We start from the raw sequence: 24,691 nt of genomic DNA, 5'->3' as shown, positions 1-24,691 counted from the left end.
ATAAATAAAGCGCACAAATAAAGTAGCCAATTAGAGCTGTTAGACTCTAGTTGCCTTCACAACAACGGTAAATACCCTGCAACCCTATTTAAAATGGGAATCGAATTGGTACACTCCAACCGTGGGCCACTCATCAGCCGGCTGTGATCCCACACAAGGGTGTAACTTGAAAGTTATCTGCTGCATAAGCATGAGCCCGGCTCATTGAGGCTCGTATGTTTTCAGCACAACCAGGATTTAACTGAAATGTACAACAGCGTCGGTCATGTATTAGAAAACGTGTCTCCTGTTAACCCATTTTGATTTTAATGAGTGTCAAGAAACTTAGTCTTCAATTTCACAGGAATGAAAAAATTACTCATAATCTTGTGCATAGCAACGATTAGACATGATAACTACCGAGACTAAATATGAAAACAGTCTCCGATAGACCCAAAAAAGGAAACGATTACGCAAGAAAACAACTAAAGATAACAAAAAATTAGAAATATCTGTTGAAAATAGTCTCGGATGAAGTGAACTACCTTCATCACAGCATTCGGAATAAATGCACTTTAATTAGACAAAATGAAAGGTGAATTGAAACAGAATGGCATCGAGCAGCTGCGTTAAAGATGCATATTAACGGGGAAATTGGATAATATTCGAAGAGGAAAATACTTACCGCTCCCACTATCGGCTTATATACTTTCTCAGTGTATAAGCACCTTATAACCTTTTAGCGGGCAAGTTACCAAATATGATCACTTAAATTCTCCTTCCAATAAAACCCAGCTCATACCCTGGTTTGTGTTTGAGGCTACTTAGCCATGCCTATGCCAATCACCAATATGCCATCATGTCATGCCTATGCAATCATCAATATACCAATTGCCATGTCTATGCCAATCACCAAAATACCAATTGCCATGCCTGTGCCAATCACCAATATACCGTACCAATTGCCATGCCTATGACCATCACCAATATACCAATTGCTATGCCTATGCAAATCATCAATATACCAATTGCTATGCCTATGCCAATCATCAATATACCAATTGTCATGCCTATGCCAATCACCAATATACCAATTGTCATCCCTATTCCAATCACCAATTATCCGCCCATCCACTCGTATATCATACCTTCACCGTATATCATACACTGGAATTAAAAAATTAGCATTTGAATAAAAGTTTCGACTTGGACAATGAAAGCGGCGCACCTTAAACATTAGCTTTAAAAAAATTAAACCAATTGCAGCTTGATATTTTTACTTGGCATTTGATTTGATAAATTAAAAAAATTTCAATTCGTTTTAGCGTTGGGACAGCTTTTTATTGAATTTTGAAAAATCATAGGATTAAAATTATCGTATAATTCTCCGTAATTTCTCGTAGTGACTCCAAAAATTGAAATTTCTGAATATTTTGATGCTTACCCGCGAAAGGCACCTAACTTTGCTCCATCAGTCAAATAAGGATGCAAAGCCCGCATCCAACGGACACGTAAATATCAGTTTCAGAGCACAAAAACGCCGACCGGAAGACTTCAATGTAATATAATAAAAAAGGTCTGACAAGAGCGTATATAACAGGCGACTCACCTGCTTTACTGGAGAGGCCGAGCAGCAGGACTGACACGGCGATGAGGTCGCTGGTGGTAACACCCATATTGCTGGACAAGAACTTGACAGCTGAATGTATCACTGCGAATTATTAGAGAACTAGAATCACTTGCTTGAATCACTAGCTAAAACACCTCACTAGAAATCTCGTAAACCAATCACCAATTAAGTATCACTGTACTAGGATCGGTTTGCTTGATGCGCTATCTATCCGAAAAATGCATTAGCACAATCACCTTCAAAGAATCGCTTCACTAGAATAAGATGACTTGAATCAATTGCGTAGAATCGCTTCAATAAATTGCTTCGCTAGAATCACTTTAATTTAATCACTTCATGAAAATGGCTTTACTATGATCACTTTTCTCGAACCACCTCAAGAGAATCACGCTAAAATAATCACTTCACACGTAGACTTGAAGATAGAATTACTGTACCACAATCCCATTACTATTATCTACATAATATATATAACTGATTGTAATTGAAGCAATAGAATCACTTAAATCACTATGCTAGAACTATCGTTTGAATTAATCATTAGGTTCTTCTCACTAAATCGTTTCGTGGAATAGACAGCACCACTACCGCCTGAACTCCAAGTACGTCACAGTTTAGCAAATGAGCCCCGCCCTTGCAAAAAGACGGATAAGAATTTCCGTCAATTTTCCAGCACAAGAATCAGATTAGTCACTTGTTGTCTAATGACTTCAATACACATCTAGTGGCAAGTGTAGGTGCTCAAGGCTTACCGGACGATAATTCAGATAGAGAAAAAACTGTGAGTTAGGAGAAGATCTGCAATAAAATTTATGATATGTAGTCGTGCTAAGGATTTTAGGCTTAAATAACGTGTTGCGCAAATAAAATTCATTCTTATTCATTACCGAAAGCGCTCCCAGTTATCCGCACGCAACTAATGTACTGACGCAAGCTGATTTTAACCTAACACACATCCTAAGTCATACATTAGTTCTAGCCTGATCATCAACGCTAGGCATCTACCTCTTATTTAAGAGTGTAAAGTATTTGTCACTGATTTTATTGGCTTAAACCTTCTCCGTCTAAAACCTTCAACCACATAAATTTTGCANAAAGTCCCAATTCTGAAGAATTTGTGGCAGCAGACTTGGCTTCTTGTTTTGGATGAAATTGATTATCCCAATGAAGACGAAGAAGATGATGATGGGTCCGAGGACAGACCACAGGACGATCGGTCCACCTGCAAACCAAATAGAATTAGTAAGCAATCATTCAGTTTTCCATAATGTTTCTAAGCCATCCGCCCATCCCCTGGTGAATTCAGTTTTCAATAATGTTTCTAAGCCATCCGCCCATCCCCTTGTGAAAACTGATTAAATAAATTTCAATCGGTTTGTGTAAAAAGTAAAACCGACGTAACAACCCAAAAATCAAACGGAAATAGTATCTTTTGAATATTAAGTTCAAAAATCAGCTTCCACTAAAATTTACATTGAAAAACGTAGGAATCAATTAATGTTTTCTATTTAAAACTCCCATTAGCAGGCAATGTTCTCCTGTTCCCTTAAAATAAAACTAAATACACTTCACAGACACAATTTTGCTATGTAAGCGAGTTAGACACGATTACGTCGGGATGTTTTATGATGGCGTTTCCCCTTTTCTACACTATAACTGTCGTCAATGCTATTCATATCTCAATGACTGTTAACTAGAGTCAGTTGATCTTGACCAACTACCAAGTTGGTCTTGACCTCTAGTTGGTCTCGACCTCTAGTTGGTCTTGACCAACTTGGTCTTGACCAACTAGAGTCATGACCAACTACCGTCAGTTTGTCAAGAAGTTTGATGAAATATAATGAAAACAGGAATGTCATTCGTCACTCACCAAGAGACAACAAGAAGACGGCTCCAGGCATGACGAAGAACATGCCAACGAGGTAAACAATAGCGAACCATCGATACCGGGCGGTGATGTCGCCGAGAATTTTGCACAACGGGATCGGGAACCGCATGAACGGAATCGGGTAGAATATCAGGATGCCGAAGATGTTGAAGAAGAGATGCACCAATGCAATCTGAAGGAAATAATTCAATTGAATTTGGGTATGAACCTAAAAATATGCCAAACTTGATATTTTTCCATCATGTGGCTGAAATTTTAAAGCATCTATGTAGTCATTCCATACACATTTCAGGCAGTACAGAATTACCAGTTTCATGTACCTGCAATTAACCAACGTAGAAAATATTCCGCTACAGATTAATTTTAAGAAATGAAAATCGTATCGTTAGACTATTACACCCTTTTTTTAAGCAAATATTTATTGATTTTATCATTTCTTGCTGCTTTTATAGATAAAAACATTGAATAAAAAGTGCAATAAACAAAATAAAGGGAAATAAAGAAAATTAATAAATTAAGACAAACCAATTCATGAAAGAAAAATGTACACAACTGAACATTTTTTTCGAAATAATCTCAATATATCAAATGATTAATGTATGTCAATTTTATATACCTGGACGGCGTTGGTAAGGCCCTCGCCCTCTCCCGCGAGGGAGGCAAGCAAGGCTGTGGTCGTCGTGCCGATGTTGGACCCCAGGGTCAAAGGGTACGCGCGCTCCACGGAGATGATGCCGATACCTGCGGGAAGCCGAGGTTAATTAATTCAAATTAATTCATCAATTGATCAAAAGTTAATTGAGTGAGGCGAGGTTGAGGTTAATTAATTTAAATTAGTTCATCAATTAAGTAAAGGTGTATTGAGTGAGGCGAGGTTGAGGTTAATTAATTTAAATTAATTCATACTCACCTGCTTTACTGGAGAGGCCGAGCAGCAGGAGTGACACGGTGATCAGGTCGCTGGTGGTAACAGCCATATTGCTGGACAAGAACTTGACAGCTGAATGTATCACTGCGAATTATTAAAGGACTAGAATCACTTGCTTGAATCACTAGCTAAAACACCTCACTAGAAATCTCGTAAACCAATCACCAATTAAGTATCACTGTACTAGGATCGGTTTGCTTGATGCGCTAGCTATCCTTAAGAAACATTCATAAGCACAATCACCTTCAAAGAATGGCTTCACTAGATTAAAATGACTTGAATCAATTGCGTAGAATCGCTTCAATAAATCGCTTCGCTAGAATCACTTTAATTTAATCACTTCACGAAAATGGCTTTACTATGATCACTCTTCTCCAACCACCTTAAGAGAATCACGCTAAAAGAATCACTTCACAAGTAGACTTGAAGATAGAATTACTGCACCACAATCCCGTTACTATTATCTACATAATATATATAAAACTGATTGTAATTGAATCAATAGAATCACTTAAATCACTATGCTAGAACTATCGTTTGAATTAATCAGTCGGTTCTTCCCACTACATCGTTTCGTGGAATTGACGGCACCACAACAGCCCTGAACTTCAAGCACGTCACAGTAACATATATGGGCCCCGCCCATGCAAAAAGACGGATAAGAATTTCCGTCAATTTTCCAGCACAAGAATCAGATTAGTCACTTGTTGTCTAATGACTTCAATACACATCTAGTGGCAAGTGTAGGTGCTCAAGGCTTACCGGACGATAATTCAGACAGAGAAAAAACTGTGAGTTAGGAGAAGATCTGCAATAAAATTTATGATATGTAGTCGTGCTAAGGATTTTAGGCTTAAATAACGTGTTGCGCAAATAAAATTCATTCTTATTCATTACCGAAAGCGCTCCCAGTTATCCGCACGCAACTAATGTACTGACGCAAGCTGATTTTAACCTAACACACATCCTAAGTCATACATTAGTTCTAGCCTGATCATCAACGCTAGGCATCTACCTCTTATTTAAGAGTGTAAAGTATTTGTCACTGATTTTATTGGCTTAAACCTTCTCCGTCTAAAACCTTCAACCACATAAATTTTGCAGGCACACGTACTTCAATTGAGGAAGAACAGGGAGCAATGCAGGTACAAAACAAAGCCTGATCAGTTTTCATTCATGAGCGAATTAAAACCTATGCAGTCTTTATCCCTTACGAACAAACAGATGGTTTGCAACAATGGGCATGGTTCCAAATTAGAATGGATCAGGAACTACGTACGTATTTTTTAGCTCAGTCTATGTCTTTAAATTTATTCATATATCTCGTTTGGATTCAGCATCCGTTCTATTGTGTTTCATTGACAGTAAGACTCATAATTAGACAGATGGAGAAACCGAACTCTAACTAAAGAAGTTCTGAATAAAAATTACATACTTTTTAACCAAACTCGTTCAAATATATGAAAGAACCATTTAGAGTAAACGAATATATATTGTAAATTTATCCCAACACTTACGCAGCACTGGACACTGGACAGCCGCAACGTGATCGGCATTCGGGCACTAGTGTGGGCACTGCTAATTCAACAACCGGGCATGTAAAATCAAGCTACCTATACCGTGCTGGCGGCAACTGTCCGACCTTTGTCTGGGTCTGGACAGAAGAGCGGCCCGATACGAACCTTAAATTTAGAATGATGGATAAGAAATGATATAACAATGATTCAACTAATAAAAGCTTAGAAGCAAAGAAAACTCCACAAAAACTCATAGTATCTCTAAATAAAAGGTTTTATTTAGAGATACTATGAGTTTTGTATAGTTTTATTTGCTTTTAAATTTTTAATGAATTTGCGATTCAAGCAAACGAGTGACATTATAAACTAATAAGAGTAAGTATAAGGAGAAATGTATGATTCAACTAGTAAGAATAAGAACGGAGATAAGAATGATTCAACAAATAATGATAAAAAAGGAGATAAGAAGAATGATTCTACTAATTTATACAACAATCAGGACATGTTCTAGATGTTCATATGCGTTTGAAACCAAATTGATCACACTGTCAAATCCGATTTTTTTTTTTTTTTCATCATTCCCAGGCGGCGCATCCTCAAATTATTTCGTACCGAACTCGGTAAATATTTGCATAAGTTACAATCACTAATGACATTAATGATGTTACTAAAGTATCAACTAATGGACAATAGGTCCAAATTGGAGGCCAATTTGACATCAAACGAACACTTTATTTCAGACAAGAAGAATTGTAGTAAATGGAGTTATGGACGTTCCATTTCTCAGGACGTTCCCACATCAACAATTACGTAGCTCACAGTGATATAAATTAACTATGAACGAAGACATTTACTGTTCGATTTAAACCCAATAACTGCGATGAGCATAGATGCACAACATTACAAGTTCATTGTAGACTTGGTCCAACTGGTTAATTACAGAGTATTCTAGTGAGTAGTGACCTCTTCCTATATGAGACAAGGGAAAATTTTTGCCCATCATGACAAGGGAAACATTTTGCGCATGATTGTATCAGTTTCACAAATTTAGAAGTCCAAAACTTCAGATTTCTTATCATTTTGGAACGAATTTCCATGCCTAGTTATTATAATGGAGATAAAATCTGAGAAAACATCTTAATCGTCTTATCTTATAAAATCTGTGAAAACATCTTAATCTAAGCACTGATCAAAACACCGAGCCGTATTATGCCGGTAGGTCATCGACGTCTTTAGGAGACGAAACTGCAATTCCCCAGTCCAGAGATTTTCGCGAGAGCGGCGCAACCCTACACCGACACCGGCTAAATCGACACTGACATAGAATGACTGTTCCCGGGCTCTGTACGAAACACCATAATTGAAAGGCATGGTATTGACATGACCTCTAATTAATGAAATGAAGAATACAAATCGACTCGCGCGAGAGTATAGTGGACAAGTTAATCACTGAACGAAATAAAATAAATGTTCACAAAATGGACATTCTTAAAACTACACGGCATAAAGCGAAACGATATTGAGCAACGGAGGTTCAAATTTGATGTAAAATACAAGTAAGAACTTAACAAAGTGCACCGCAATGAGTTAGCCAAGCAGGCAATATTTGGGCGCAAAACATCGTTGGAATAGACAAAGATTTTACCTTGCAGATAAAAAAGCATGAACCTAACTGCTGGGTGTGCTTGGGTGTTGAACCTGCAAAACAGAGCAGCCGGCGAAACGAGTAGAAGCTTTCACAGCTCTCAGTCGTCAGTGCCTTAACAGCCTTCTTTACTTCAACAAACTTCCAACCCTCACGTGAGGCAACTTCTCAGCCCTCACAAGTGGCAACCTCACAACCCTCACAAGTGGCAATGTCACTGCCCTCACAAGTGGCAACTTCTCAGCCCTCACAGGTGACAACTTCTCAGCCCTCACAAGTGCCAACTTCTCAGCCCTCACATGTGACAACCTCACAGCCCTCACAAGTGGCAATCTCACAGCTCTCACTAACTAGCAACCTCACGACCCTCACAAGAGGCGCCCTCAGATCTCTCGCTGATTTCGTTACACTGGGCGTTTGAGGCGCGCGCTTTAGCACCGCGCTGACGAGACGCCGGCGGTCGTTGCGCAAAGCGGCGCACGCCATCAGACCGCGGCGCCCGAGCGCTCAGTGCCCGCGTAAACATCGGGAAAATACGCAGCACATCGTAGACCTGCCGTTGTTGCTCTGCCGTACGGGCTGAGCTGCTTTAACAGGCGCCAAGAGGGGCGACGTTGCCATAACGTGCACCCGTGACGTTACCGACGTTCACCGGTGGAGGGGACGTTGCCATAACGGGCTGACAGAGTAACGACGGTGCCATAACGGGCTGTCATTGCCACTTCTCCCGTATTTCACCTAGACAAGCTATAATTCACAGTCACCGGTAGCGGGTATGTCGTATAAACTGACGCCGTTATCGCCCCTATACGGTACGTCGCCCTTAAGCGACCGTTGTCGCTTGTTTGTAAGAAAGACAAATCGAACAGAACTGCTGGCTGTTGTGGTAAGTCGAATAAATATACTATATAAAGCGACTTTATATTAGGATAGTTTTAATGACTTTAAGTCTCTCGATCAATCCATGATACAGATTGCAATAATTATGGATAAAATTATCATGATTTGCTTTCTCAATCCAATGACCGGAAATAGGTCGCAAGGTCGTAGATAATTTTTTTACAAATAAAATGTGGAAATGAATAAAGAAATTGTTAATCGAGTACAACAAAAATATTCACAACGACAAGAACAAATTAGACCCTGATAATGGAATTGTTTAAGCAAGAGTAAGCAAAGCACAAGTAATTACATAAATTCAAATAACCATAAATTATTTAATATATAAATTTAAATAAATTTTTGCCGTTCTCTTATTTTGATGATCACACATATGCCAAATTTAAGGCAGCTCATGCTTTAACTTTTTAAACAATAAATTCACTGAGTTCACCGACTCTAAACTGATTCACTTGCACAGTTTATAGACTCAAGACTGACTCGCTTGTAGAGTTAACCAACAGGTAACAGCCGACCGAGTTAGTCACCTCTAACTGATTGATAGTAGCTCAGTAAATCCTTTCGTTCTGTAGTTAAAGTTTAAATAAAATGAGACCAAATTCATGCGACTGCTGTCACACAGAGAAAAACTCCACAAACGATTTCCAAAATTTGAAAAGGTCTTAACAAAGTTTCTCAATTCGACACATTTATTTGAAAGACATGAAGATGATGAAAATTTTTATGTTTTATTGCATGCATTGATTGAATGGCAAGATTAGAAGAGCTAAGTATTGAATGCAATGAAGGTAACCTAATCTATTACATATTTATCTCTAAAAAATTGGCGTCTTTGCCTCACTAAACGAGATACAATTTTTAACTTTCATTTGCAAGTTTCGGATTCACTTGAACGATATATTCCATTTTTACTTTAGTATCACCTAGAATGAACTCTCGGCATTTGAAAAAACGTTTCCTGCACATACTATCTTATTTATCGAATGCTGTTCAAAACCTTGCCAGTACCACTACGCGAGAGCAGCACATCATGAGAGAATATTCTTAAATTACACCAGTAAATGAAATTACTAACACAAAATCCAAATTTTTATGCATAAATATCGAACACTTCAATCGAAGTAATACTTTTATCAGCGTATTATTAATTACATTATTCGTATTAAATTAATCCACTCAAATGATGGCTTGAATGATTACTTTACTTAATTAAAAAATTATTCGTTTGTAGTATTAAGGTAGAAATTTTGAATTGGCTGAATGTACGATGATATAAAAATATTCCTTTTGTATGAAAACCGGTTTTAATTAGGATTTTGCATACAGTAACAAGCACCACAATCTCAACTAATTGTCTCGTCTCATTTTCATAGTTTAGACCTTGCCAAAGCCTAAAATGTAGAGACATAGACTCGTCTATGGGGTTTGTATCCTCAGCATCATACTTGTATGTCAGAGGGAGGTTCAACAGCGTCTTCAGTAACGAAACTAACGCTTACATAACATAACATAACATAACACAACATAATATACCATACCATAACATACCATACCATAATATAGCATAACATAACTTAACGATATAGTAATGTCTGCGCTGAAGAACAGACCTGGTGTGGCCTGTTGACAATTGTGGTACTTTTCGTGACTTTTCACCAGGAGATCTAAAACCTTTAGTTTGACAGACCTTTTCTAAACTGTCGTTGGTTTGAAAAAGCTACTAGACTTCTGACTGGCCCGTGAGGTGCTAGGCATTTCAGGTCTGAATATATACCTCTGCATAGCATTGTCAAAGCTGTTCTTGTACGCGTTCATACCAGCAGTATTACGCGTCCTTGGACCGAATCTTTTCAACACTGAAAAGATTCGGTGTTGGTTCTTGTTTCAAATTTGAGTAATCCTTTTGGGACCTTGTATAAACCAAGAGTATACTTAAATACTTCAACCAGGTTGCCACGAAGTTGGCGATAAAATAGACCTGGAAACTTCATGATCTCTAATCTTTCTTCGTAAGGCTTGCCTCTTAAGCCTGGAATTATCCTTTTTGCACGTCTTGGAACTCTTTCTACTAAATTTTGTCCTTTTCGCTTAATTTGATTTATTAATTTGCGTTCCAAAATGCGCAGAAAATCTCAACTCCTTGAGACATTGCAATCCAAAATGTCTATAATGACATGGATCTTTACCGCATTCAATCCGATGATAATTACTGTCAAAATATGGTTGCTATGCATCGTATGCTGTCCGATGTTAAATATTAAACTTATTTGTTGTCTGCTCATGTCTGTGACTGTGTCTAGCAAGCAATGGTAAGAAGAAAATTACAACTGCAGATTACATCGGCAATCGTTATTCATGACGTAAATGCAGTCGAAACGATATTTGTACAACAAAATATAAATTTAGGAACATTTGACAATTTCTGGATTAACCTGTTTTATATTTGGATCATTCAGCAGCCAAAGTTACTGTAGAATGTAGATAGTTTTTTTTCTTCATATTAAACATGTGCGGTTTCATGTACTTTTTTCGTAGAAAATCTTCACAAAAACTTCTTTAAAATTTGTTACGTGTTTCAACTTTCTGATGAACAAAGTTTTCTTATATTTCCCTCGAATTAGAGAACCTCACATCCCTTCATACTGACGCAACGGAAACGAAACTCTGCGTGAACCGAGTTTTAAAAATGCCACAAATCAGGCAAGCGGATAGAGGATATAGTTTCTATTAAAATATCAAGTTATAAGTCATGATTAATAAAAGGCAAAAGAAATCATTAGCTTCTTATTGGTCACGAAATTTCAGCAGCGCAATGAGAACTATTGTCGCTATAAGTTCACAATCCATATTTTCTTCAACGTTGCGTAGTTATTGAAAATATTTCAGACAACAAAATTTACAATGCCATAGATTTTTTAGGTGGATAAATCCTCCTAAATATTCGGCAAATATGCATCAATGAGCTTTGATTTTTTTATACTTTGAAACATCGACCGCAACTCTGATTACAGAGATTAAATGGGACGTACATAAATAGTTTTCGCTAGAAGCAAACAATGCACTTATAAGCTAAGTAATCTACGGTTATATACAGGCAATAATTATGGCTCCTCGTATAACTTCAATAAAATATATGTACACAAATATACGAAAGAATCAGTCGCGGAAATCGCAAACATTGATTAATTTTGAGCCTTAAAGACATTTTTCGTTTGTAGTGCCACATTACATTATTAGAATATTATTGTTCCTGCAATAACAACATCAGAACAGAACTTCATATCTTGGTCAATATAATAAATGTTTATCTAGTGATTACCTAAAAATGGTGAACATGATCGTGTCAGCAACAGAAACAAAGATTTTTACCCGGAAACAATTTTTTAATTTTTTTCAACAGCAGACCAAAATTTAATACACTTTCTGTTGTTCACAACGTTGCTGTCACATTACTTATACATATTCGTAGGCTAGTACCAATTTGTTACTGACAATACTTAACGGTACAATAGTTAGCGTTGATCGCCCATGCTAATTACAAAAATATTGATATGATGTTATTATAAATCCGGGCCTGCGTTCGATCAATCATTTGAATCTCCAACCGTTACAGAAAAATATATTTACTTAATTCTAATAGATCTCTTATTGCGGTTGACGGTTACAAAATACGTCCGATTCAAGCTCATGTATAATGTTTTAATCACTGCGTGCTTTATATGGAAATGGCAAGCAAACAAGCACGTACATAATTTATGTTTGCGCTTTAAGGTAAAGACAAAAAACGACAAAATAGGATGCAGGCATACGCATCTTTTCTAGAATTAAAATAATACTGACTAGTTGGGTGTCCTAAGAATGCATGCACTTGCACCCATTAAGGAGCGTTAAGTCTTGAATGATTTTAGGCTGACTTTAAAACCATGATGTCATGACCAAACAGTTCTGAAAGCGCATAAATAATGAAAAAATTATTTTTACATCAGTTTTCGTAAAACTGTTTGTATTCTTAAGTAAAAACCTGTGTTTCAGTATGAACAACCGTTCTTTTAGGTCATTTATTCGTAATGAGACTTATGTTCTTCTAGAACTATCGTTATGAGCCCCATCTGACCGCCTCTTTAAATTGAGATCATATATTATTCGCGGACAGAATGAGAGCAGCATCGATTAATGTGCAGTGAAGAATTGTAATGGATGAAGATTGAAGTCACCAAAAATTAGTATGGTGAAATAGTTATTATAAAATCATATAATAACATCAACAACCCTGGTGTCCAGTAGAATGTAACAGTACTCCAGAGTGTCGCATTGTTAGAAATAGCGGTCATAATTCTTGTTCTATACAAGTTGATTCATTATCTGTGTGTGATCATTCTCGTTGTTTGATCCTTCCTCGTACTTATCATGATCACTTTGATTTTTGTTGCATTAACCAAGAGCAGAATCACCTTTGGCCTCACTTGATGAAAAAATTTTCATCGTGGGTTTTAAGAGGTAATCACATCAATTTGACACTTCAGCTATCCGCCACTGACCGAGTAATCACCATTCATAATTAAAGTTCCGTTTCAGGCCAACTATTTAGCAACCGTTTCAGGCGAAGTTAATTATTTTTAATTTAATTTGATTCAGTTATTACGAGCGGAAAGCCAAGTTGTCAACACCTTTTTCGGACGCAAGTGAGACGCTATTGCTTCTGGTGGAGACGGACTCGACGTCTGCAGGAGGCGGGGACTGGCAGGACTTGCAGCACTTGCAGCACGGGAGTCCTGTGAGGACTTTATCATAAGGCTCCAGAGACCGAAGAGGTTTCGGTAAAAATTCCCAATTCTGAAGAATTTTTGGCAGCAGACTTGGCTTCTTGTTTTGGATGAAATTGATTATCCCAATGAAGACGAAGAAGATAATGATGGGTCCGAGGACAGACCACAGGACAATCGGTCCACCTGCAAATCAAATAGAATTAGTTAGCAGTCACTCAGTTTTCAATAATGTTTCTAAGGCATCCCCTTGTGAAAATTGAATTAATAAATTACAATCGGTTTGTGTAAAAATTAAAGCCGACGTAACAATCCAAATATCAAACGGAAATGATATCTTTTGAACATTAAGTTCAAAATCAGTTGCCACTAAAATTCGCATTCAAAAAACTTGGGAATCAATTAATGTTTTCTAATTAAAAGTCCCATTAACAGGCAATGTTCTTCTGTTTCCTTAAAATAAAACTAAATACACTTCACAGACACGGTTGTGCTATGTAAGTGAGTTAGACACGGCTAAGGCGGGATGTTTTATGATGGCGTTTCCTCTTTTCCACACTATAACTGTCGTCAATGCGATTCATATCTCAATAAAGGCCAAAACTAAACAAGTTGCATAAAACATTTTACTGAATAGAAGTCCTAGATAAACAAAACAGAACGTTTCGGGCTATGCCCGAAATTCAGTAAAATGTTTTATGCAACTTGTTTAGTTTTGGCCTTTATTCTTAAACTTAGAAGAACTCCTCGAGATATATCTCAATAACTGTTAACCAAAGCTACCGTCAGTTTGTCAAGAAGTTTGATGAAATATAATGAAAACAGGAATGTCATTCGTCACTCACCAAGAGACAACAAGAAGACGGCTCCAGGCTTGAGGTTAATTAATTTAAATTAGTTCATCTATTAAGTAAAAGTAAATTGAGGGAGGCGAGGTTGAGGTTAATTAATTTAAATTAGTTCATCTATTGATCAAAAGTTAATTGAGTGAGGCGAGGTTGAGGTAAATTAATTTAAATTAGTTCATCAATTAAGTAAAAGTAAATTGAGGGAGGCGAGGTTGAGGTTAATTAATTTAAATTAATTCATCTATTGATTAAACGTTAATTGAGTGGGCGAGATTGAGATTAATTACAATGATATTCTATTCTTAAGCGTTGTAAATGGTCTAAGGTTTCACGATTCATGGATAATTATAGGGAGATGAACTGTGACAAAGCGTTGTACGAATTTTGATGCGTTATGAATTACTGCGCAGAATAACTGAATAATAACTGTCCATTCTAAGAGAAACAAGAGGTCCAGAACTTGCTGCGTCATTATATCAAAATTCCTTCTCATATTACCGAAAATTTTTGTTTCAATTGACTAAAGAAGAGGATAACGATCAGAACTCAGAGACTATTATTACATCCGTTGAGGACTTGACCGTACCGATGAGTGGGGTGAGTGTGGACGTGAATATGGATGATGACTGGACGATGAAGGTCATGACGGCGCCGATGAGGATGGCGATGTAGCCCGTCAGCCACGGCACGTATGGGATGTCGGCGTTCAGCGTCTTTTTGATCACGATTGCGATGCTTCCTGCAAACGATATTTTTTATTTTAGGATCCCTAAAATGTAATACTAGGAAATTTTCCTATTTTTTATTTTCTATTTGTAATTATCTAGTTATAATTTTCATATTTCATTTATTTTTTCGGGATCTCAAGGTTTTACAATTTTAAATTTTTTACGTAAAGTCTTAAAAAATCAATTTGAAACGTCTCTGATGAATTTAAATTGTCGCTTTTGAATTTAATATAATTCAAAATTAAAAAAATGTTGCATTTTTATATAATTAAATCTCACAAAATTTGTTAGTGGAAAATAAATTTTTTGCTCCTCTTTTCTCCTCTTAGTATGTTTTTAATTTTTCTTCGGTTCATAACAAGATCTTTCGGTAAAAATGCTACTTTGTGAGAGCGTGATGTTATAATATAGACTTCATACGCTATATCGACAATTGCTAAGTTACTTCTTAATAGGGGCCGTAGTTATGTATTATTATTGTCTCACCTTTAAGCATTGAGTTGAGAAGCTTAACGATCAAGATGAGCGCCACGCAGAGGATGAACAGGGACAGCACCAGCAAGATGATTCCCACTTGACTGTCAGTCAGAGTCGTGTTGTAGAAAGCAAAATGACATGAATCCTCAATGCCGATTTTCGTAGGATCTTCGTAGCAGTCGCTCGAGGTAACGTTGAGGGGTAGCGGCTCAATAGGAGCGTAGGAGCTGTTCCTGTAGGACTTGCAGTATTGCTTGATGATAGAGTCCTTGTCCAGCCACTGGCCTAAGCCCCAGCATTTCATGACTTTGCTGTCCAGCTGCGAGTTTAAAAAATAAAGATATGAAGAACATGCAGGTGTAATACTTGAGGAAAGTCCCCAAATTAAACATGAATTATGGAATTAATTTTTATTGGTATAAATCAGAAAATTGAATATGACTTTTATGGTCACTTTAGGAATAAACTAATTTCGATTTAACTAATTCATTTACTGTCGAACAACAAATTAAATTTTTTTAATATGTCCAATAAAAAAATGAGCAACGTCAGTGAAGTAATTAGCAATGAAAATGTTAAGTAATTTACATCGAATTTTCATTGGAATATCGGAAAAAACGGTTCATTAATAATCTAAGACGCGATTTAAAATGAATGCTTCTTAAATTTTTTCACGTCACCTACTTGAAAAGAAGTCGCTGTTAAATAAATAAACTAAGACCACCAAAGAAAATTCCAGTACACCGTAATTATTCTTAATCGCTTTTAATTGGCTGAATTTTATAACTGCCTAATAATAACATGGTTAATTTTTAAAATACCGCTTCAAAGACGTGATAATTAATAATTTCCCTGGTCTCACCTCTAAGCCTTGGGCTGAGCTGCTTCAGTTAAACTTTCAACTTGACATCATTTGGCTTACTCACCTCGATTGTAAAACCTTCAGAGGAATCACATTTCTCAACAGTTATCATGAAATCATTCGTTCAATTCCACAATTTTTATCATTACCTCGATGATGAGGTCCGTGAAGGGTTCGGTGATGACCTTAAGAATCTTCACGTCTGATCCTGAGCCAGGCGCCACGGACTCCACGATAGTGTCTGTCAGCTTCTCCAGGACGCCTGACGCACGGGAAGATTCATAGAATTTCTACAAATTCCTCATTTAGGTTAGTAGTATTTCATGTAAAACAAAATTCGCAAAGAAATAAAAGACTTTGATAAACATAATGATAACACATATGATATGAAAAAATGGAATTGAGGAACGAGTGTCAAGAAGAAAAATTAACAAATGAACACCTAATGAAAAAGAAGTCTTAAGACAAGATAAATAACAGTGTTTATTAGTAATGTTCGCTAAATAGTTTGATTTGAGCCCAAAGAACTGACCGAAGGCGATCTCTAAGACGAGCAGAACGATGACGCTGAGCCAGTTGAACATGTCGTGCACCGTTGCGCCTGCGAACGCGAGGCGGAACTGCTCCCGGTCACCGGCCTGCGAGGGGGCGGGAGGTGTCAGGTGAACGGTATTATAATGATAATGTGAGGACTTTTATTATCAGTCTGCTTATATCGCAAGTTCACAAGGAATTTAAAAGCAAAGAAAACGCCAAGAAAATTCACCATATCGATATTGAAAACGTTTCGGAGTCCAGCTCCATTATCAGTTCGCTTAACCTAAAAAAAAAAGCTCTTTTTTGGTTTAGTCGAACTGATGATGGAGCTGGACTCTGAAACGTTTTCAATATCGATATGATGAATTTTCTTTTATTTTCTTTTAAATTCTTTTATAATGGGAGGCTTATACAAAGGATAAATGTTACTCCCCTGCTCAACCCTCATAGAGGTTATTTTTGAACCCAAACTGATAAAGGATCCCTGCTCAACCCTCATAGAGGATATTTTAGTACCCAAACTGATAAAGGATCCCTACCCTACCCCCATAGAGGATATTTTAATCCCTAAACCTGAGAAAGGATTCTTGACTGCCCTACCCTAGTGAAGAATACTTTACGTCCCCTCCTTGATAATTGTCATTTTTTTCAGACTTATCCTTATGAAGGATATTTTTTTCCGATCAAAGGTTAAAGAAAAATCCTCAACATTAAGTTTAGTAATCGAATAGCATTCGATTTGTAATTTAATTTAATTTCGAAATTTGTAATTTAATAGCATTGTATCTCCCATTTCAAGATGTAATTTTAAATTATCTACTTCTTAATATCAACCGTAATAATCTTTGGTGTCAGACCTGGGTGAGGGAGACGATGGTGTTGGTGACCGACGTGCCAATGTTGGTGCCCATGATGATTGGGATGGAGTCGTGCACATTCAGAACTGGGGACAACATTCAGTTTGAGAATAAATATTTAAAAAGTGTATAACATGAGAAATTAGGGATATGCAAAACGGGTACGAAATTAAGTTTAATAAGAATTATTTGACAAGTTAATGAAGTGAGTAATGAAGGAAATGTAAAACTGGGAATGACATTCAGTTTAAAAACAAGTATTTGACAAGTTAATAACGTGAGTACTGAAGGAAGTGCATAACTGGGAGCAACATTCAATATAAATTTGTCATCTTTAAAACATGAGTTATGATAGAATGAGAGAACAGAAAGATTTTTGAATATTGTGCATGGTTACGAATAAAATATTGTTCTAAAAAATGATAAAAACCGGATTCAAAAATCAATTATGAGGAGAGATGTTCTAAGCGTTCAATTGTACGAGCATTTAACAAAGATCAACTCTGCACGGGTGACCCCATCGAGTAATATACTAATTTTTAAAGAATTTTTATCACCACCATTCAGAAATTGAACTACTTGTAGGATACTTAATATAAAGAGATATAAGCAATAAATTAATTTAGTCTTAGTGCATCTTGTAGTATAACTCACGTCCTGCGGAGACCATGGAGACGACGATGGACGTGGAGGTGGAGGAGGACTGCACCAGCACCGTCAGCAGGATCCCCACCACCAGCCCCACGATGGGGTTACTCATGTATTCTCCCCCCAGCAGATCACCTGAGCATTGTAGATAGTCAAGAATTGCATCATACAAATCAGAGATGCGTTAAATTATATGTGGTTCTATACACTAGTTGTTGTTGATTAGTTAAGCATCATGCAAATCAGAGATGCGTTAATTTATATGTGATTATAGACACTAGTGATTGTTGATTAGTTAAGCATCATCAAATCAGAGATGCGTTAACTTATTTGTGGTTCTAGACACTAGTGGTTATTGATTAGTTAAGCATCATCAAATCAGAGATGCGTTAACTTATAAGTGGTTCTAGACAAAAGTGATTGTGTGATTACTTAAATCACTCGTAGTTATTTGACACTGTGATCGCGTTCGTTTTAGTTAAGCATCATCAAATCAGAGATGCGTTAACTTATATGTGGTTCTAGACACTAGTTGTTGTTGATTAGTTAAGCATCATCAAATCAGAGATGTGTTAACTTACATTTGGTTCTAGACACTAGTGGTTATTTATTAGTTAAGCATCATTAAATCAGAGATGCGTTAACTAATAAGTGGTTCTAGACAAAAGTGGTTGTTGATCAGTTAACTCACTAGTAGTTATTTGACTCTATGATCGCGTTTGTTGGTCGCACAGCCAAAATTCAGATGCAATTTTGGGTCGCCCTAGAGTTACTAGAGTCGGCTTAGAGGTGAGTCAGATAACTCGCCCATGGTTGTTACTCGCTTACGAATAGAGGTTGTTAATAATTAACTCACTGGTGGTTTTTCCCGAAATCAATTTGAAGGCAGAAGACAGCAAATCCAGTGAACAAATGAAGAAGTAGAGCAGCCCGAACACCGTCATGATTTTGACGACATTGATGGTGATGGCCTTGCACTTCTCGACACTCGTCATCTCTGTGAAATAAAGACGAATTTTAGGAGCTGGATATGTAAGAAGTTATTATAGTTACTGTAGAAATTAAGAGACATATGAATTATTATCGTGAAAGAGTGAATAAAATAAAATAAGAAAAACTACAGAACCAGTGGGAAATTAGCGACGGTATTTAAAATTTAGAAGTATCTATAACATGCTGTTTCGAAATGGGTTATATAGATACGTGCAAAGAAGCATATATCTGAGAGTTCTTTATTATTTTCATTCTAACATGTTTAATGGGCTTAAATAAAAATGAATGATTCATTAAGCAGAGGGGGCTTGCCAATTTAAATAAAAAATGTTTGGAGGTAACAGTTTGGACATTGAGAAAAATTTTATATTACAATTAGATTTAGATTTATTTATTTATTTGAGAATTAATTAAGAACATTAACCTTGTATTTAGATTAACTGAACCTGTTAGAAAATATGACATTCTAAACCATTGATTTACTCAATGGAAGATTTTGCTGACCACTACTCTAAATATAAATTTTCATCATTCTAGAATAATATGGAATTTCCCTATTTCATATATATAAATAGATACAAAATAATAAAATTAATATATATATTATTGAATATTAATATGGAATTTCCCTATTTCACCATATTTCATCATTTTTGACAGTGTTTTTAATGTTTTTTAATCAATTTTCATACTTGTACAGATGTATAGGGCGAAGAAAAAGTACCACTCACCATTCCAGGGTGTCCCGGAGTCGAGGGTCGCCCAGGCATCATGGTCTTCGGCCTCAGCAGCCTTGAGGGTCTGACTTGTGTTGAGGGTAGTTGTCCTCGCTAGGGACCCGGTCCTGTCCCAGTAAGCGGGATTGTCGATTCCACTCTGGGTCAGTGAGAAGGAAAATGAGTATTAAAAATAGTATTTATGTCAATAGATTATGTTTAGTGGAATTGATCTTAGTAAATTTTAGACAGTGAGGAATGTTATTGTTATTTTAATTCAAATGAATAAATGATAATGAATCACAGGTATTGAAATAGCAATAATGATTCGTTACCGGCTACGAGCAGAATGACAAAAAATAGCTAATTAAGGAGGCACTTAAAACATTATGTATCGAGAAAATGAATTCAAGGTTGGCATATTTGCATATGCTGAGTCACAACATAAAAAGTTTGCAACTCGATTTTTTATTGAAAGAGCGACCTTGTCTCGACCTCACACAATAAGTCTGCTCGCTATCGATTTGTATGAGGCAACCTGCCCCACGCCCAACCAAGCGAAAAAAAACTCCCCTCAACAGTCCTATTCGTCATTGTATTGTTTGTTCTTCACATGCAAGTTTTGAACGAATTAATGCCTGTAGTGAACGAGTTCCGTGTGAATAATGCTTAAAAAACATGCAATGTCTCGCTTTATCATTTGAATGTTGATTGGGAACTGTTTGGCAATAAATCTCTACGCGATATCCAATCAAGTGGAAATTGATTGATGCACAATTTCATCGTTATCGAAATTTTTGACCTTGAAAATTTTCTCACATTTCTTCGCTTAGCGCGCGAAACTTTCTCACATTTCTTTCCGATACGTGTATAAATAATGAATTATTTAATCAATATTGTAGAGTTGTGAAATAGCAAGAACTAGTTATTAAGAGATAAATTATTTAGTCTCATTCCCAAATTATTACCAAATTAACGAAATAAGTGTACGTCAATAAATTCACACGATATGAGGTTTAAGTTATACGTATCCAGTTCGCATTTACTTGTATGCACAAATATTTATTAAATATAACTTCATGATAGACTATTAAAGACCGGCGTCAAATGGTCCCAAATCCAAGTATTTAATGAACGATGGATTCTGCAATAATGCTCATAGAAACTGAAACCTGGAAACGGGATTTTCCGTTTATAGGACACGCTTAGATAATCACTCATGAGTTTGGTGATTAATTGAAACAGTAATATTAAAAATAAAGTAATAATTCAAATCAAATTTAGGGAGATGTTTCGGTTACAGCGGCAAGAGTGGTGCAGATTAGTAAGTAGTTTTTCTTTATTTGCAACTACGAAAAAATAAACAACATGTATCATTTATGAGAACTCGCAATCATTCACATATTTTAAATTTCAAAATGATTGTTTCACACAAATAATTCAGACTGAAACAAGCTAAAACTGGTGCAAACTCGATGCAAAAATTTTCGGTCGTCCGGCTATTAACGCACAAAAAATCGGTGTGCTGGTAAGCCGACAGGATCGTGGCAGGCACGTGAAGAAGCTGGACTTCCAGACCAACAAAAAATAGCAACGTAAAAATAAAGCAGCAGCCGAACGGTGCAAGCCGGTATTGAAGGAAGGAGAGCTCCACTTATTGGGCTTGGAAATCTTGTGTTGCTTCAGCTGTGGGCGTTGATGTTGATAATTTGCTAAAAGCTTTGGCAAGCAGACTGATGGTTAAAAATTATTAACGAGAAATAAGGTAAAATGCACGTACTACCACAAAGAAATTGTTGAAAATGAAATAGAAAACATCGGGTTCAATGTCGCAGATAATAAGATAGGTAAAAGGACAATAAAGACAACTGAGGGTTCAGCATTACTAACGAAAAATAACGTAATATAATAAAAGCAAGAAATTCTTCGAAAAAAATACGTAGCATTTGGTACAATCCCACAGATAATAAGATGACAGCAATGCGAAGCCAACTCAAAGTTGAACATTCATGCCGAGGAAAAGGCATGATTAAAGCGTTTGCATTAAATTAAACTTTGATTCAATCTCTGACACAGTATATATAAATAATATTGTAACTAGCAAGAATTAAAAAATCGTAACAGAAACTGATTTTAGCAAAATTGGCATCAAGAAAACAGAGTCGCATGATCACCTTGCCATGAAAGAACTGCGGTCGAGCTACCAACGACCAAATTATGTCAAAGTTATGTCGCGGTTCAACCTTGAATTCATAAAAAGTCTTGAGCTCAAGCGAAAAAATCAATTATATCTTTTATACGATCCATGAACATAGTGTTGATCGTTTTGAATACACTCGTCATTTCGTTAATTTCTCATATGTATGCTAAAATTCGGGAATTCATTTGAATAAAACGATTATTATTAAAATTAAATTAAACATTAAAACCTAATTAACTTGCTTGGTATTTTTTCGCTATTTTTTTCGCTCTTAGTTTCTATGGTCGTTATCCTGTGTGTGCGTCCCACGCGCAGTCGTGGGACGCACATACACATTTAAAAATAATTTTTTCTTCATTATATCAACGAAGCTAAAAATAATTTTAAAGTCTGATTCTAATATCACCCATGGCTGGAGGTGAATCATAATAACCAGAGCAATTCGGAAGGCAATTTTGACGCTTCGTAAACGTTTGTACGATTCCAAACAACTATATAAGGAATTTAATTGGAGATATACAAAAGAAATTAAACAAAATACTGTACATTTTCCCGAAGTTTTTAAAATTAAATGCAAAAAAAACAAAAAATATAAAATAAAGCCAGCTGCGATCCAGGTTATGTCGCTGCGATCGAATGCAAGCGGCGATGTCTGAATCTGGCGCAACTGGCCGGTGATTACCGACGCTTGCGTCGACGGTACGTTGACCGCAGCGCATAGCGTAAGTGTTGCAACCAAATCACGCGTAAATAGTCCAACAAAAGACATATTTCACAAAACTGTTGTGCCATGAAACACACGAGTAACTGTGTTGTTTTCTCCTAATGAAAACAGATAAAAAATACAGAGAGAAGGTTCAACAGTCACCAGCAACCTTATTAAATTTATAGAATTTAAAATTATGATTGTAATTGTGTGAAAATTTAGCGTACACGAGAAAATGAAAAATTAACAATTTTGACTCATATCCATACTATGTCTGATACTTACGTTGAGATCGTAGCTCTTCATGGTGGATATATAAACTGACAGCAGAAAAATGTGGGTTTCCAGAACGAGATTCACAGCGTGGAATTCAGGAAAAAATTGTTAAAGAAGTTGATGAGTGTCAGTCCGATTCCATTTTCCTTTTCATCTGATGTTTGCAATTCACTAAATATTGTCAAAATATTTAAGTACTAAACCGTTTTTGTTCCAGCGGATGAACCAAAAACCCCAGAGAAAAGCCGCTGGGTCACTACTATTGGTATTAGTACCAGGTGCTTGAATAAGAAAGATTCGCAACAGGGCGAGGCCGCGCTATGCGATGAGGAGCGGCAAGATAACACGTTCCAGGCACGAGCTCGACTGTCCGCCTGGTCGCTGCGGCGTCTCTTTTATACCTCGCGCGTCGCGCCAGGAAACAGCGGCACCCGCAGTGACGCAAGGACTGAGCTTATGCCTGGTTGAATCGAATTTCACTCCTGGCCGTCCATTGTTCCAGGTGCTTGCCATTCCCGGAACCATGTCGTATAACTTCACGTAAATACGATAGAATTTCGCATCTACAATAGCGGGATAAATAGTTCTTCTGAACCACAGTAGGAATAAATAGTTTTTTTAAACCACAGTAATAGAAATATTGATCCTAACAAAATTTTATCTTGCAACCTTTCCAAAATTTCTACCTATTCTCGAGAACAATTTATATGAGGACGATAAAGATTAGTTAATTATAAAGATACTAATTTAATAGTTAGTAAACAAGCAATTATTAAATCCCTTTCACTAAAGTAACAAAAATTGTCATTTGGCAGGTCGCTTCGCCCAACATCAAATGAACTGTTTTTAGGGTGAGACAAAATATTCATAATTACCATATAGAATGATATGAAAATTTTTAATCATATATAATAGTCAAAACGTTGTCGGGGCCCATTCGATAAATAAATAATATATAAATAAAGCCGTCAGTGGCCACCAGACATTTACTTATGATCGTGTCTTGATAATTATTGCCATTAAGAAGGATGAATAAAACTGAATAAATGAACACACAATAATAATTCAAACCACTTATCAGTGATTACCAAAAAAATGAATAAACAAAACAAACCGTGCGCTTTCATTTGGCCGACTAACTATTTTCTCTAATGAACGGAGCCAGTTCTAATATCGGAGCCTTTCTGCACATTCAAAACGAAAACACAAAAATTAGAACTAATGAAATAAATAAACTAATAAACGCAGAAATACAGCACGGATGACATATGATACATAAACAACTATAACTACAAATATGCACTAAAAGATCAATAAAAACTTCACTTAAACACCAGGGCACTGTCAACATTGAAAACAAACACGACTAAAAGAACCACGTACCTCTGTGGTGGAATCGCACAAACGAATGACAAGATATAGTGGATTCCTACGCGAGGTCACGTCAGTGGTGACTAAAAACCTAAAAGAGAAATTACTAATCTAATATCTACAATAACATCCATAATCTAATATTTACAATAACATACGTAATCTAATATTTACAATAACATACGTCCCCTTACAACGTGGGTAGATTGAGGCATCATAATA

At 36.5% G+C, this 24,691-nt stretch overlaps 1 protein-coding gene and 1 long non-coding RNA gene across 2 annotated transcripts in view; both read right to left on the bottom strand.

The window, feature by feature from the left end:
- The window catches only part of LOC108671183 (sodium-dependent phosphate transport protein 2B), a 39,808-nt gene extending 16,357 nt beyond the window's left edge, over window positions 1-23,451 (bottom strand). The window contains exons 1-13 of the mRNA XM_018158679.2: window positions 23,108-23,451; window positions 19,932-20,076; window positions 19,064-19,204; window positions 18,214-18,342; window positions 17,560-17,645; window positions 16,698-16,803; window positions 16,315-16,427; window positions 15,313-15,622; window positions 14,685-14,837; window positions 4,114-4,238; window positions 3,480-3,669; window positions 2,688-2,831; window positions 1,589-1,678 (exon numbers count right to left, since the gene is read on the bottom strand). Coding sequence (XP_018014168.1) covers window positions 1,589-1,678; window positions 2,688-2,831; window positions 3,480-3,669; window positions 4,114-4,238; window positions 14,685-14,837; window positions 15,313-15,622; window positions 16,315-16,427; window positions 16,698-16,803; window positions 17,560-17,645; window positions 18,214-18,342; window positions 19,064-19,204; window positions 19,932-20,076; window positions 23,108-23,128 — 1,753 coding nt within the window. The 5' untranslated portion in view covers window positions 23,129-23,451. The remainder of the gene's footprint in view (window positions 1-1,588; window positions 1,679-2,687; window positions 2,832-3,479; window positions 3,670-4,113; window positions 4,239-14,684; window positions 14,838-15,312; window positions 15,623-16,314; window positions 16,428-16,697; window positions 16,804-17,559; window positions 17,646-18,213; window positions 18,343-19,063; window positions 19,205-19,931; window positions 20,077-23,107) is intronic.
- LOC108671184 lies at window positions 11,257-14,128 on the bottom strand. The gene is made up of 2 exons (XR_001930796.1): window positions 14,096-14,128; window positions 11,257-13,436 (listed from the first exon to the last, which is right to left on the bottom strand). It is a non-coding gene; the product is annotated as an uncharacterized LOC108671184 (long non-coding RNA).
- Window positions 23,452-24,691: the final 1,240 nt, after the last annotated feature.

The sequence above is a fragment of the Hyalella azteca genome, unplaced genomic scaffold (assembly GCF_000764305.2).
Source record: "Hyalella azteca isolate HAZT.00-mixed unplaced genomic scaffold, Hazt_2.0.2 contig12413, whole genome shotgun sequence".
In the NCBI taxonomy this organism is placed as follows: Eukaryota; Metazoa; Arthropoda; class Malacostraca; order Amphipoda; family Hyalellidae; genus Hyalella; species Hyalella azteca.
Note: the sequence above shows the minus strand (reverse complement) of the source record. Positions and strands in the feature narration are given on the sequence as shown.